Source organism: Polypterus senegalus, chromosome 3 (genome assembly GCF_016835505.1).
Source record: "Polypterus senegalus isolate Bchr_013 chromosome 3, ASM1683550v1, whole genome shotgun sequence".
Lineage (NCBI taxonomy): Eukaryota > Metazoa > Chordata > Cladistia > Polypteriformes > Polypteridae > Polypterus > Polypterus senegalus.
The window spans coordinates 61,357,778-61,374,774 of NC_053156.1; the positions used below are offsets into that span (position 1 = coordinate 61,357,778).

The following is a 16,997-nucleotide window of genomic DNA, read 5'->3' on the forward strand; positions in this document are numbered from 1 at the left end:
TGACCAGTATGGGCCTCCACTCAACCCCACACATGCTTCAGAGCACCATGCCTTGTCATGTAAATCCACCATAGTGGTGACTTTACCCTCGCGAGGGCACTTCTGCACACTTTTTAAAAGGTACTCACCTTTAATTTTTTAACTATTCTTTAAATAGTTACACTACACGAAGTAACATTCTGTGCTGTGTTATAACTGTGCTCCATCTTACCACAGATGTCCTCTTGCAACCCAGATGAGCATTTCCAGAGTGGCTATGTGAGAATGGGAATGACCCTACGATAGGTTCCCACCTTGTCCATGAGTGGGCTCTACCTTGTGTCTGATGCTGCTGGAATATGATCAAGCCCCATTAGTCTGAATAGGTTTGAGAATGTTGTTTAATGTGAGGTATGTTACCTGTAGCGTAGCCCAAGAAGAAAATGAAACCCACCACTGAGTTTAAGGTGGTTCTTGTTAGACAATTTTCTTTCAATTGGAGGAACACTTGGTCCACCACGAGTCTGTTAAATATGATCTGAACTACACTAGGCTGTTTGCTGTTTCTGTTTGCTGTTGGTGGTTAAAATTGGCTAGAAACTGTAAAACAGTAGACTATATTAAATTCTGAATAATTAATATTATACAAATGAAATGATGACTTTATGAATGAAATGTCAGTTGGCTGCTACATCTTCAGAAATTGTTACGCTTCCAATGTAATTTGATTTTAAAATGGGTCGCACTCACAATGCATCTCTCAAATTTTATTCACGTAATATTCTGGGATCTGCAAAACAAACTCATAAACATCTGGCCATGAATATTGGCGTCTTCAGAACTGTCAGAATCACATTTACATATAAATGATACTGCTCTTTAGGCGAACTACTAGAAACTGAGCTAAATGTGTCAAGAAAGATCGAGTCACAACAAAAGAATGCTGTCAGGCATCTCCCCATGTTTGTAACATGCAAACCACAGGAGAGAGTGGGACACCGGCTCTCTTCTTCATTTGCAAAATTGGCCAGGACAATTGGATGTTAAGGTTTCATTGGTGTCTCAGTTTCCTCCAACTTGGCTTCCTGCCTGAATACAGCCTTCTGTATTTGTATGAAACTTTAAGTTCTCCTCTACAAATAGATGAATTAAAATGAGAGGGATGGATGTGGCACTAGACGGGTAGTTTGTCATGTGATACAGTAGCTCTTTGGGATTGTTCTCTTTTTACCTGACTTTTGTTGTATTTTCCCCCTATCAACATATAATCATTTTCTTTAAGTTTCTTAACCTTTCACTTGCTTATCAGCTACAGTATGTCCTCTTCCACAAGGACTCAAATAAATACTTTAAGCCCTACGGTGAAAGCTCCACGCATAAACACCTGGTTTGATGCTGATGCTGGTAAAATGTCCACAACTACCTTTTGTGAAGACATTTATTCAGAATCAACTCAACCCTTTGACTAACATCTTTCAGGAATAGTTGACCATAATCCATTGTGATATAACCAAAGTTAAAGATAAATTAAAAAGTTAATTAATGAATTCAGAACTTTACAGAAATACAAATTTGGATACTTCTCTTCTACATAAATAGATTTGGAGTACAGAAACCAAAGTAATAATATCCATTTCATTGTATTAAGGTAAAAGCAGAGAAAGAAGATCCAATACAGTTTTTGGAGAAACTGTGGTCAAAACATGACACAGAAACCATTCTATGAAAGGGGATTGGGGACATCCAGTGCCTCTTACAGTTGTGCTTGAAAGTTTGTGAACCCTTCAGAATTTTCTATATTTCTGCATAAATATGACCTAAAACATCATCAGATTTTCACTCAAGTCCTAGAAGGAGATAAAGAGAAGCCAGTTAAACAAATGAGACAAAAATATTATACTTGGTCATTTATTTATTGAGGAAAATGATCAAATATTACATATTTATGAGTGGCAAAAGTATAGAAAATTCTAAATGGTTCACAGACTTTCAAGCAAAACTGTATACAGTTGGGCGATTTCAGAAAATATCTAAATGTATTCTTTAAAGGCTAATAAATTCATCTTTTCCCAAACTTCAGTCCTTTCACAGCACAAGCATAAAAAGCTATGAGCCCAGTCATAGGATTGGCAAATGAGGCAGGTCTCCAGCCATTTCTTCTCTACAGTGTATAACTTAAACTGTTTCATGCTTTGGGATATGTAATATGCAATGATATGAAAAAAGCACTGGAGGCCATTCACAACCTCCAGGCCACTGCCTTTTTCTCTTCATAGCAGCATTTTCTTCCTAATTTAAACACAAGCTTGTATGTCCTAGATCAGTCTGGTTTCTACACTGACTCTATTATGTTCTTTCTATTGGATCAATGTAAGACATTATTTCCTCTTTGTTTTTAAGGCTTATGATTTCAATTATTGATTGACATTCATTTTGCATTTTTTTTATATGAAGATTACAGGCAGATCGACCTTGATTCTGGTCTGGCTATTTTAGGTGGCTCCCAGATTACTCTGGGTGGTCCTTGCACTTCCTCATGATGGTTTGGCCTTCTGGGACCACGGTTAGAAAAACACATACACCCCATTTCAACCTGGTTTTCAAAGCATTATTTTTTTCTAATGTGGCATTCTGACTTCTTGGGCATGTTTTGCTATTTTGTTACTGAAAAATACACACACACACACACATACACACACACACACACATATATATATATATATATATATATATATATATATATATATATATATATATATATATATATATATATATATATATATATATATATATATATATATATGTATATAATAGTAGGAATAATTAGTCTCAGAGACAAAAATAAGATTTGGGGAATTGTCCCCGTATAATATCCAGCAATCTTCTTTGTAAATAATTTAAAAAATGGTGATCAAAAGCATAACAGTTGATAATGCAATACATTGAAAGGTGGTATTTAACAAAATGCCAACCTGAAGTATTGGTTGAAATTATGTCATAACTGTGGGACCAAAAATGACGTCATCAAAGGGAGACCGGAAGTGATGTCATTGGGATGAGACCAGAAGTGACATCGCTGGATGTGGCGTATGAGGAATGACGTCATCAGATGGGTCTGGAAAGTGATGTCATCAGAAGGCACCCAGAAAGTGACGTCATCTTTGGGAGTCTGAAGCGGAGATGATGTATCAGAAGAAGAGCCACTTTGGGAATGCAGAATACCCAGTGTGTGTGTTGGTTTATTATTTTTCTTCTTGAATTCTGACGGAAAAAGGAGAGAGGCATTAATACCCAAAATAAACGCTTTGTCTCATGAACTTTCACTTACCTCTGGGCTTGTTGGCTGCCTCCTAAGCGCAAGTGTGTGACAATATACACACATATATATATATATGGGTGGGTTGGCACCCTGCCCAGGTTTGGTTCCTGCCTTGTGCCCTGTGTTGGCTGGGATTGGCTCCAGCAGACCCCCATGACCCTGTATTCGGATTCAGCGGGTTAGGAAATGGATGGATGGATGGATATATATACTGTATATATATATGGTTGAAATAGTTTTTACTGTCAAATAATGCAAAGCTATATATATATATATATATATATATATATATATATATATATATATATATATATATCTGTGTAAGCCTGTGCTGTAAAAAGCCCAGGCTCCTAGGAACTATTGAAATTGTCAGAAAACAAATTGAAATGCAGAATCGCCAGTTTCATTTTGTGGACATGCTCATTCCCCTTGTCTATCAATAGCTAAGCGTGTTTCTTTCTCTTCCTTTGTGCATTAGCGGCTAATTTCCTCGGCAGTTTCACTTTGGCAACCAAGTCGCTTTCTTTCCGATTCCTGCTGTAGCCTTGTACATCTTTTTTCTTCCGACTCGTTAACTTGTGGCCCCCTTGCCAGCTCTTTGAGGTTCATGCTGTAGCCACACACTTCCACACATAGATGTTTATACATAACATATATATTTTTTTTTTTAAGTAACATGATTTTATTCAAAAATGCACTAAAAAGAAAAAAAAAAAAATTTTTTCTTGTACTAACGTTTTGTTGGTCATATGTGACTAAAAATAAATTCATGTGGCACCCATAAAAGAATTAATTTAATTTTGGTAAAATACATGAATTCATTAAAGTGAGATTTCTAACTAGCTTAACTAAGGAAAGAAAATGACACATCATATAAAAGTTGATTAAAGTATGTTAGATAATGGTTATAAATAGAGTAATGGATTGATTCCAGATTTTCTATGTTTTAGTGCATTTTTGAATAAAATCGTGTCACTTAAATATATATTTTTTTTAATTTATTTTTTTCCACCCTAAGGCCACACAGTTCTCAGCAATTTACAGAACCCTTGACTTGGGTGGAAAGGTGATGTGACAGAAATGACATTAGCGACAGAGTGGAATCGAACCTACGATCTTAAATAAATAGATAGATAGATAGATAGATAGATAGATAGATAGATAGATAGATAGATAGATAGATAGATAGATAGATAGATAGATAGATAGATAGATAGATAGATAGATAGATACTTTATTAATCCCAAGGGGAAATTCACATAATCCAGCAGCATTATACTGATACAAAAAAAAAAACAATATTAAATTGAATAGTAATAAAAATGCATGTAAAAGCAGACAATAACTTTAAGTAATGTTAGCATTTACTCCCCCGGATGGAATTGAAGAGTCGCATAGTGTGGGGGAGGAATGATCTCCTCAGTCTGTCAGTGGAGCAGGACGGTGATAACAGTCTGTCGCTGAAGCTGCTCCTCTGTCTGGAGATGACACTGTTCAGTGGATGTAGTGGATTCTTCATGATTGACAGGAGTTTGCTTAGTGCCCATCGCTCTGCCACAGATGTTAAACTGTCCAACTTTAATCCTACAATGGAGCCTGCCTTCTTAACAAGTTTGTCCAGGTGTGAGGCGTCTTTCATCTTTATGCTACCTCCCCAGCACACCACCGCGTACAAGAGGGCACTTGCAACAACCATCTGGTAGAACATCTGCAGCATCTTATTGCAGATGTTGAAGGACGCCAACCTTCTAAGAAAGTATAGTCGGCTCTGACCTTTCTTACACAGAGCATCAGTATTGGCAGTCCCGTCCAATGTGATTAAAGTGAAACGTAACATTCATTCCTGTTCATTTCTCATTTCAGAAAATCCTAACCACTGCAAACCTTACACATGTGTGAAGTCTTGGTACGTTTTTTCTACTGGAGAATCAAACCTTCAATCTTTTCTTAGAAAAGCCCAGCACTTTATCCACTGAGCCAAATCACTGAAAAGAGTATTTGATTAAACATCAATCTGCTTTGACAAAACTCAATGTCAATTAGTCAAAACTATTTTTTTAATTAATTTGAACCTTTGACATTTTGATTGAAAAGTCCAGCATGCAAACCACTAGATCAACTGTTAATTCATATGCACAGTATGTGTGTTAGCTAAAAGCACTATTTATATGTGTATTTGCTAAAAGTATAGTATAAGAGAATGGGATATTTAAATTTGATGCAATTAATGTATAGATCCCAGGTCACTGGAGAGGTGCATGTGTGTAAAGTTTGAAGGAAATTAGTTCGGTCAAAGTGGGTAAAAAAATTGATGGCAAAATTTGACCCAGACAAACAGAGATGACAAGTTGAATAAAATCATTTAATATTAATAATAATAATAAATAGATTTGTGCTGCAGCTATAGACGTTCTATTTGTAGCTATTATTTTGGGTGTCTCTAACCAATCACATTCACCACTTTAAAGACTCTGAAATAATTCTAAGTATTAATGTGAAAGCTTTTATGAATCCTCCTAAGGTCAACTATCAAAACTGACTCCAAGTGACAATTCTTACAAGAAATAAATCAGACTCACAATAACTGTTCCTGAGGTCAAAAACCAATTGGATCTGCAGATATTGTCTGTGACTGTGTGACTATTTCTGCAGTAAAGAGCAAAACTAACCTTTCAGTGATTTGTTAAGAAACAAACCAGCCTTTATTATGCTAAGAGGCTCTAGGAAGAGTATTTTAAAAGTAACTGGGAGAACAGACGTCAGTGACAATCAACTACACTGCTACCAAAGCCAAATCAAATGTAAAAAAGGCAAGAACAAGTTAAAACCTATAAGAAAATAGGCTATAAAAAAACAGGTTTTAGAAAAACAGAAACAATTAACAAGAGTGTTTTGAATATACAAGCTCAGAGGAACTAGGGTGTTATACCGTGTTAGCCATTACATCTTGCCTGAAGAAGGGGCCAGAGTTGCCTCGAAAGCTTGCATATTGTAATCTTTTTAGTTAGCCAATAAAAGGTGCCATTTTGCTTGGCTTTTCTCTACAAGCTCAGAGGAGGAAATCTCCAAAATGGTGATCTTTTAACAAATTGCATTGTTTCCAGCGGCTAACAACCTTTGAAGACACACTCCGCAATTCACGCAGAGCTGTCCTAGCATCGAGATGGCAAATCTGTCTGCGATGTAAATAACCAAAACATTGGCAAAATGGCTGAAATAAATAAACAACACCAAATATAAGAATCTGGAAGTCAGAATCAAAATCAAGATCTAAAAAACCTTCCATAACAAGTCCTTAGTCTTGTGAACAGGCAAAGAGAAATGCAAAAAAAAATTAGAAAAGACCCTGTTTATTTATTTATTTTATTTAAAGAGCTATATATCTATTATATAGTGTGTATCAAATAAAACAAAACAAACTCACAGAATTTATATAGACATTGGCCAAGGTATTAGAAGTTTTCTTTTTAATTTTTTTCTGCCAATTGTTTTATGTTTTGCCTATGTGACTCCTACAATTAGCAAATTTTTATTTTTGCTCTTGTTATAGTTTTCCAAGGTACAGAGTTGTTTTTCTATTGTCTTTAAAACACAACATAATCAGAATCTATTATCTGTTTGTGTACAATACAATACTGTACAACTTATTTTTTATATAGCACACCTTCACTGAGTGCATTGTGAACAATTCTCAGTTAAAATAGGTTTTTCTAATTACTAAATACAGAAGTGGCACACATATATAAGTACAGATTTGTTAAAATGTACAGAGAAGTAGAAATTGATTAAACTAAAATGGAAACCAACAATATCTGTCCCTTAATTAACTGATTAACTACGGCCAGCTAACAACGGTGGAGATTAAAATTGTAAAAGCGAAAGTCAGAAATAAAGACACAGAACTTGAGACCTCGGCCACCTAGCTGCCTTCCCGCTCCTGGGAGTTTTCTATAGTGGATTCTTTGCTGGCTGTCCAATCTGATGAGAGAATTTTTCCAATTGATACTCTCTGTAATAGGTTTCATTTTATTAACATTAGATTTTGCAAATTCTGAGACACCGTATTGCTTATTTACTGAGTGTTACCATTTTGTTTAGCCATTGCTATGAAGTGACAACCCACTGCTAGGGAATTTGTCACATAACTCAGCTACAATGTACTCATTGTAACCATATAAAAGTCAGTGTCAAGGACAACAGTTTATCCAAGATCGTGGATACGCATCAAAAGTTTGATTGTTTTCCTTTATGTTTACTATGTTTCCTGACTTTCTGCTAAGCTCGTTTGACTTCATTTTTGTTCAATGGCCTTTAGCTAGTCAACAAAGAGGAGTTCTGCAGATTGTGTTACTGTATCATCCAAATAGCAAGATGGTGATTATTTTAAGGAGAAGAAGGTTTCTATTGTTCTGATGAGACCAAACCTGAAGTTTATACCCATTAAACCAAATGCTATATTTGGTGTAAGTAAAAAATTGCACATTATCAAGCATGGTGGCGTCAATATCAAACTGTGAGGATGCTTTTCCACAGCATGTTCTGATACAGGAGGGCAAAATGAACACAACAAAATATTTTAAAATCCTGAAGGTAAACATGATGCCGTCTGCAAGAATAATAGGCGTTTGTTTCCAGCAAGAGAACAACACCAAGTAAAAAGCTTAAACTACAAAAGAATATCTTTATAACATGTCTATTAATGTACTGGAGTAGCAGGATTTAAGTTGAGAATTTGTGGCTGTTCACTAACAATCTCCATGCAGTCTGATAGAGCTTGAGCAGTTTTGCAAAGAAGAAAGGAGAAAAAATGCAGTAAGAAGATGTGCGAAGCTGATACCCGTGCGCATAAACTCACATCAATGATGATTGCCAAAAATAAAGCTACTAAATTGTGAGTTGAATAGTTTAAATACTTATCCAACAAATTAATATGTGTTTGTATTTCTATTTAATGTATTTGATGTACTGTATTTGTAACCAACTTAGACCACTTTGCAAAGATCTTTGTTCACTTTGATATTAAAGAATCTTTTTCTGTTGATCAATGTCAAAAATGCCAAACTAAATACATTGTGTAAAAATAAAGTGTGGAAACATCCAAGGTAGTAAAGATTTTTGATAGGCACTATATGTACACCCAAATCCTTGAAATGATTCTTCAAAAAATAACTGACTACACTGGTGAGACAACTTAGTTCTAAAGCTGTCTTGCTTCTCTTCTCTTGATGAGGCTCATTCAGTTGTAGGACACAAACTCTGCAATGTTCTTCATGAAACTCTGTGAATATTTTGACTCCACATTCTGAAAATATCTGTCTGTTACTGCCCGTTTCAGATTTCCTCCCATTGATTTTATGTTTTTTTTTTAGATTTGTTTCTTCTGTAATACTGTTTATCTTATAAAGAATATAAAACCAGGCTTGATAAATTCAATTACTCGTTCATTTTCTGAGAGCTAAACTGAAAGGCTTATTGCCTAATAGAGTGATCTCAACACAGGGGGAGGAAAAATCGCCACAAAGTGATACCCAGCCCATTTGCTTCTACTTCATATTTTATTGTTTTAACTGTAAGAAGTACAAAATATTTTATATACAGTAATACTTACAAATCAAGTTTGTTAGCAGTGGTTCAGTCCATGGGCACTAATATGATGCATCTAAAAAGGCTTAAAAGAACACAGTTATATATTGATCATTTATATTTGTATCATCAGATGATAACAACATGTGTAAGTTTCAGTCAAATGCACCACCAAGTGATTTGAAGACTCTTAAGACTGACCATTTGGTTCAAGTTTGTTAGAACTATTGGAGGTGCAGAAACTGCTTCTAATTCAATGGACTCGACTGAACACGGTTATATTTTTCACTTTCCATCAAAATTCAAGCCTCACACGCTGCAATGGTAAATATCATGTGAGAGCCTTGTCCAAAGGGAAGTTTCCAATAGTCAGAAAAGAGACACTAATGTGGAGGTTACTTACAGTACTATCATTCTAATTCCTCTTCCTTCTTTCATAAAATGAAAGTAAAAAAAAAATAAAAGAATTGATCTTGATTATAAGATCCTCCTGGGAAAGGAATCAAATGTCTAGACTGATCCTCAGCTATTGGTATTGCTCCTGGAATGATTACACAAACACTTGAATTATGAATGCATTCAATCCTGACCAGCCAAATATTATGTCCATGTGAAAGAAAGAAAGAAAGAAAGAAAGAAAGAAAGAAAGAAAGAAAGAAAGAAAGAAAGAAAGTTTAGCATGAAATCTTTGAAATGGTGTGTTATTATTATTGTAAACTGGAGCCGATCCTGGAGTCTTTATAAATGGAGAAGGTTGGTGTCAGAAAAGTCATGTCATGTTGGAACCTACACAAAAATAGTGACCAAATATAAAAATGGGAATAGCTAAGGGAGAAGAAAAAGAAGAAGAAGAAGAAGAAGAAGAAGATACAGTGTACAAGGTTTGTACCAAAAGTAATGACTGTATGATTACTGTATATCAATTAAATCTGTGTACTTTTGCTTACTTTGGTACAAAATCCCTGTTGGAATCAACACACTTCTGCCACTGTTTTAGAAGTCTGATTATCCTCTTGCAGTAAAAACTAGTCATGTCAATAAACATTTCTCTAACTGTCATGTCTGGATTCTCCCAGACAAACTCCTCTCAAAAGTTGTTTAATTAAACACACTTCTAGCTTCCATGCAGATATCTTCATTGAATATGCACTTGAAAGTAAGCCAAGGATATTTCTTTTTTCAAAAGACATTCCATCAGTACACCTTGTTGAAGTGATATGTCCCTGCCAGCCATTTTCTCGCAGTTAACTGTAAACACATCATCAATCACAACTGATGGAACTTCTGTCGATAAGCTCATTGCTTATGGTACTACTCTTGTAATTTCAGGACACTCTACCCTGGGCTGATTTGGCCTTCCACCCCCACTGAGCATGGCATAGATTTTTAATGGCATTTAACTTGAGAAATTAGACATTGAAATGGGATGGCTGGGGTGGAGTAACACTAGTCTCCTGTCTCTGACACAATATGCTTTGTCTTTCTTCAATCCTTAATTAAAGAAGTTGGGTATCAAAAACAGAGGGTGGGCTAACTTCATGTCTATTGCACGTTCTACTTGTGAGAATGCTTGCTAGTCCACATGTGCACCTGCTTTGCTACAGTTTACATTTTATCCACAATATAAAGCTCTATGGTTATACAAACAATGTGGTTAGGGACAATTGAAAGTCGTAATAAAAAAAGTCGTATATGGCAGAAAAGAAAAAAAATGTAAACATTTCTCTATTTTCATTTTTGCATGATTTGACCATCTTTATGTTTTGCTTTCAAATTTTATTTTTTTGTACAACCAAAAAAAAAAATCTCACACATTATTTTTTCAAACACTTGAAAAATGTTGCAGAAAGGCTATATCTGTCATTGTCAAATGTCACACAATTTTAACATTTAATGTCTCATGCTAAGTCCTGTTTTAGTATCATGTTGACTAGTCAAAATTCAAATTAGAGTCTGTAATTAAAATGTTTACTAAGCAGAATGGAAATTGTAGGTGTCTGTAATTTAATTTTCCGCAGTGGAAACTGACGTTCTCTGAGATTTCTATAGTTTTATATGGACTACTCAAATTAAATATTAAAAATATAACAATTCAACTAGTGTAAGTTCCTTAGAGGAAGGACAGACATCCTGGCTGGGATGGAGAATGATGTCTTGCCCGGCCAGGAGGCCATAATGGAAGATTGGTGGGAGTGGAGACCTAAAATGGCCAGAATGTCTTACAATTTTCATCCCAAACAGAACAATAATGGGTGGACCTGAAAAATGTGGATGCCAGGAGCAGTTTATTTCCCCACATGGCAGGTGGCAGTGTTCCTCTGGGCTGAACCCATTTATGATACTAACAGTGTGGCATGAGAATTGGAGTCCGGAAACACATCCCTCTCAGGGTCCTCGGGTGCCACCAGAGGGCTCTACTTGGGGGAGAACTGCCCAGAAATGTTTTGGACGATCTACACTGTGAAATGAGAAGCAGTCATGGGTCCAGTTTAAAAGAAGGCTGCAGCCACGTAAGTGTCACAAGGACCAACACTCAGATGTCCCACTCACGTCTACTACTGGTGACAATATTGAAGGCACCTGTGACCTGTCATGGCAAACAGAAGTGTGACCCTTGAACTAAATGTAGGGTTAAACTAATAGACCATCTGAGAAAAAATTCACTTGCAATTACAGATATTCCCAATTAAAAGTCAGCGGGATGAGTGTAATATCAGTCAGTCAAAGTCCATCCCCCTATATTGTAACACAGGGTCATGGGGGTCTGCTGGAGCCAATCCCTGCCAACACAGGGCGCAAAGCAGGTGCCAGCCCACCGCAGGGCACACACACACACACCCACACACCAAGCACACACTAGGGACATTTTAGGATCGCCAATGTACCTAACCTACATGTCATTGGACCGTAGGAGGGAACTGGAATGTAAATATATAAAATGTATTATGTGCACTTTGACTTGTCAATACTTAGTTCTAGACATTACAAAGTCTAATTTGGTCTGATCAAAGATACATTACAGATATATAAATTAAAATTTAACTCTTCATAATTATACTTTAGATATGTAAAATATAATTTTGGACTCGGATTGTAATTCTAATGTAATTTAATTAAATGTTAAAATAGCTTGCAACAATTCCAGAGCCTCTGACCTCTACCTGGACACAGAGAAACCAGAGATTTTAAAACAATAAAGACATTTATTTTAACACAGGGGAGGAAATGAACCACAAAAAATAACTGAACACCTCCTATGTTGTCTCTTTGCGGACCCACCTTGTTTAGGCCCATCAATACTCGAGGCAGCCTTCATTATTTCAGACTTCCCTGAATTGCTCACTTTCTAAACCACTAGACCCCCTTCATCTCAGCTGGTGAACCATCATCCCAACATTGAGTTTGTATAACAAAAAATGACCACAAAATCCCAGTACTAAGTCAGTGATCAATTTTAAAGTCCGACAGCCACCACATAATACTGACTCCTGATCTTCCTTCATTTCAACACTTCCAGCACACTCTAGGACTTTTTTTCTTTAAGCATAATGAAGAATGGTTTTGTTCTTGGAAGCATACAGGGTCCCCCAGACCTCACCAGCCTGTATGGCTTCCTCCACTAAACACTGGTGCACTCACACACCACCAGTAACCCCATAAGCCCTCTTCAATGGTCCTAGATACCCAGAATGAGGCAGATACTGAAGCCTTGGATTTTTCTCTTTCATTCCTCCTTCTACCTTCTTATGGGAAACTCTTACTTATGCCTGTAACCACAGTCATTTCAAAATATTGTACTATCCAGAAAGTGTGTACAAATACTTTCCTTGTACCTCAAAGAAAAGCTATAGTATTTACTATAAATGACTTGGTCAAAAATGCTGTTTACTAAACGTGCTTAATCCAGTCCAGGGTTGCCTAAGCCTGCCCTGACAAGTTTGACCTTCAAGTCTGATAATAATGTTGTAGAGTCGGTGCCATTTGGTGGCACAGTGGTCCGCATGGATATTCTTCAGTTTAGTTTTATTATTGACTCTGACTTTGCAAGCATAAGTGAGTGAAGTCATGTATGTAACTGTACTATGTAATATGGTAGTGCTACATCCAAGATAAAATAACTTTTTATTGGACTAAGCAGATTTAGAAAATAGAAAACTTAAAGAATGAATGGATGGTTACTGGGTGACCTGGTGGCACACTACTTTAAAACTCTTTTTCTTACTCAGCCTTTGTGTGGAGTTTGAACACTCCATCCAAAGACACTTCTGTTTCCTCTAACACTCCATACAAATTCAAATTAGATAAATGTATTTGATCTCAGGGCCTTCCTTGTGCCTGATGAAGTTGGAAGTGACTCTGGCCCCTGTAAATCTGCACAGGTAAAAGGTGACACAGTATATAATGTCTAAATGGTAATTTCACATTTCTGAATTTAGTATAGATGTTATGCCAGTTGTGAGTATTCAAAATGGCTTAGCTAGACCACAACATAGACTAGGTCCACCTGCAGCTTTAGATCCAGCCAACCTCTCTGAATCACCTTCTGGAAACATATATTATGAGCAACCATAAAATGGGCTGAGGGATTTACAAAAAACTGCAATAAGAGTTCATAAAAGCCATTATCAAAAACCAGGAATCTAAATCATAAATGAAGTGTAAACAAGAAATGGTACGAGTCATTAATAAAAGTCAAGATCTTAAAACAGTCAGCCAAATCACGAAGTGGAATGCTGTGAAAAACAAGACTAAGTTTGTTGAAGGTTTCACTCTGGAATTTGTAACAAAAAGCTTCAGCACTCTGCTGGGTTTTGTAGTGGAGCTTTCATGACAAGGGAAACAGTGACTCCTAGAAGGCAGCCTTAAGCAACATCCTCGAAACTTACTAACAAACCACTGAAGTAACAAATTGGCGGTGTAACGCACTTAAAATTATTTGATAAAAATATTTATATTTTCCTTGAACGAAAATACTTTTACCAAACACATACATGGTTATATTCTGTCCTTTAAAGCTTTCAAAATATCCAAGTCAGATGAAGTGAAAAAATGTCTAAAATGTTAAAAATTCTAACAAGGTGCCCTAATTCTTGATAGTCCTAGCTCCATTAAAATATGCAAGTAGCATACCTCTGCTCAGGTTAAACTATTGTCCTAACGCATTTCCTTTCTGTTGGTTCTCATTGCATGTCTGTAGTGTTCCATCCTGGATTAAAACACTCCCATGAATATCTTTCAGTAGGTAGAAATTTTATGGTCTTTATGTTTTGATATGGATAAACAGAGAATTTGGGCTTAAACCAAAAACTGCTCAAATTTAATTAATATGAGATTTTGGGGACCTGACCTGACCAAAATGACATTTGCTAGAAGCATCAGATGAGACCTCTAATTCTTCTGACCGACTGTGAACCCCACTGTCTTGAAACCCACCTGAGATCAGTGATGGTGCTTATCCCCAACACTGAAAAATAACCAGACACTTCACAAGAGTGTGCAGGAAAATCCATGGAAGAATAAGACCAATAAAGGCCTAGTGGGATGTGTATGCACACTTAACCCTTTAGAGTTCTGTACATACTCTTTTGATGTGTACCAGGCTGTGGACAGCTCCCTTAGGAGCATTCAAGGAAGCCTTAAAGTGTACCTCACAAATATGCCTGACCAATGACTACTTCACATGACTGAACAGTGTGCACCAGTGTCCACCTCCAGTATGAGATTACACATCCTTGTCAGGAGTGTCAAGAGTACTAAGTAGGGTACAAGTCTAAGCAGAAAATCTTGTACTGTATACCAGAAATTGCAGGAAAGGCTCATCCACCTCCACCTACACCCATCTATCTTACGAACTCACCCTAAAAGAAAATCCTCAAGATAAAAATGAAGAATTATTAAATAAAATGCTACAGTTAGCTTGTAATGCACCCCACCCTCCTATATGGTACCCGAATTGACAACATTTATTGAAAAGTAATTCACAAACGTGTTACAGCAGAAAAGAAAAATCCAAAAGGAAAAATGGGTGGCGTAGAAAAGGAGAGCAAAGGGTTCCAGACCAAGTGTTCAGCTCGGCAGCCACCACAAGGCCATCCCATTTTTCAAAAGTTGCTCTGACAGAGCCGTTCCATTTGGAGCACCAAGTCTGTATTCACCAGCATCAAGGTTTCAAATAAGTCTTGCCACGGAGTTGTCCAAGAACAGTGTACTTAAAAGTGTATTTCAGACTGGCTGTCCTGGGGCACATTTGTAAACCCACGGATACACAAGTTCCATGTTTTTCACTTTTAGCAGTTTCTTTTTTTAAATTTTTTATTTTGCTTCCTTTTTTCCACACAACATCTGCCAGAGGCAAGGCTGGTTTAAGGTGCTGAATGGCTCCATTCCGCTGGTCAGGTGGTGTTGGGCTCCTTGGTCACTTCTCTTGACTGAAGTAATATCTATCGTGTGACCTACAAAACAAAGTGCCCACCAGTTAAAGGAAGTCATTGTAAAATGAATAAATAAATAATCCGAGTCCAAAGAGACAGAACAAAAATTGACTACCTAAGAGCATATAACTGACTGCAGAATGGTGGCAACAAAAACAAAAGAAGACATATCATGGCATTGTAAGAATAATAATAGAATTATCAAAAAAAAGAATACTATTATTCAAAAACTGAAGTAAAGACAACAGCAGCAATATTTCATCCATTATACACCATGACGAGACCTGAATGTAGACATTAGGAAAGGAAGCTAACACTATTTATATGGAAACTATTAGTCTGCAAGTAAATCTGCTTAACTACTAAGTAACTGTGTTTCTCATAAAGGTCAGATGAGATGATGTACAGTAATATGTCACATAACTTTCGCATCACGTGACCAACTATTAGGATGCCAACTGTAAATGATATCACACAGCCAAGCAATGATGAACATAGAACAGCACCAACAATCCCAAAACAAGAAGCAAAATGGCATTATGAGAGTAATGATAAGAATAACAAATAAGCATAAAAAATCCTTAAAAACCGATTATCAAGATACCAAAACAACATTCAGTTGCACTGACCTCTGATTTTCTGCATCAAACACGTCAGCCATGTTTTTTTCATTTGTTTAATTATTTGCTTGACATTATTTAATGTAACAGCACTTTGGTAAATCCCTAAATTAGAAATGACATTTAAAAGTTTATAAGAATTGACTAAATATAAACCCTCTTTATTGTATATGAGAGTTTCTAGAAGTCTAAAGGTCACCCAGACAGTTCAGATCCTTTTTAGGTTATCTGAAATGACTCCAAATGTGATGTACTGTATGAGCTTATACAATCTACTGTCAAACTCAGCATACCTTAGAAGAAGGTGAGTGTAGCTGGTATGATCTATAATAAAAGTGGAAGTATTCAAATTTTCTGATCTATGTTACCGATTCTCACATAATGCAGATTGGTGCCTCCTCGTACAATAGGTACAGCCACTGACAACACCTTGACAGGCCATGAGCATTATGCTGCTTATAATGATGTAGCCTTTTCTATCTAACGTCCAACATATAGACCTTAAAGAAAATTAAAGCATGTGAAAATACAGTGAACGCGGTAACATTCCAGAATATACAATTCCTCTTCTACCAGGGATGAAGGCTTCTGACTCTTACGTGAACTGCAAACATTGGACATGTGTCTGATCCCAAAGTTCCAATACTTGGTGTTCATGAAGGGTAAAACTTGAGGCAGATTCTCTCTCGCTCTCTCTCTCTCTCTCATTATACTGTCAAAATAGCGAGTGCTAATTGGCAGTTGTTCAGGCTTTCTGAAAGATTTCCAAACAACACGACTGCCTGCTGCCAGCAGCAGCTCATCTCTGTTTTTGACAACACTTTGCTGCTGTTGGCTGCATTTCCTGAAAAGACAAGCGGCCCCATTAGCGGAACTCCAACATAATGTTTGTCAGTTATGGCGTCTTTACAAAGTGGGTGGATTTTGTGGAAAACAAGCACTTGTACCAGGCTTGCAGAGTAAAAATTAAGGATAGTGTGCCAGCCAAAGGGTCCATAGGTCTTCTTCAAAATTGATCTGGTTGTTATGTGGAAATCAGTTCATTTATTAATCATAGATGAGGCA

At 36.6% G+C, this 16,997-nt stretch overlaps 1 protein-coding gene across 2 annotated transcripts in view; it reads right to left on the bottom strand.

Annotated features, from left to right (window-relative positions):
* Positions 1-11,731: 11,731 nt before the first annotated feature.
* tafa3a (TAFA chemokine like family member 3a) overlaps positions 11,732-16,997 on the bottom strand; it is a 333,968-nt gene continuing 328,702 nt past the window's right edge. For both annotated transcript variants that reach the window (XM_039747299.1, XM_039747300.1), the window contains exon 6: positions 11,732-15,333. In XM_039747299.1, coding sequence (XP_039603233.1) covers positions 15,322-15,333 — 12 coding nt within the window. In that variant the 3' untranslated portion in view covers positions 11,732-15,321. The remainder of the gene's footprint in view (positions 15,334-16,997) is intronic.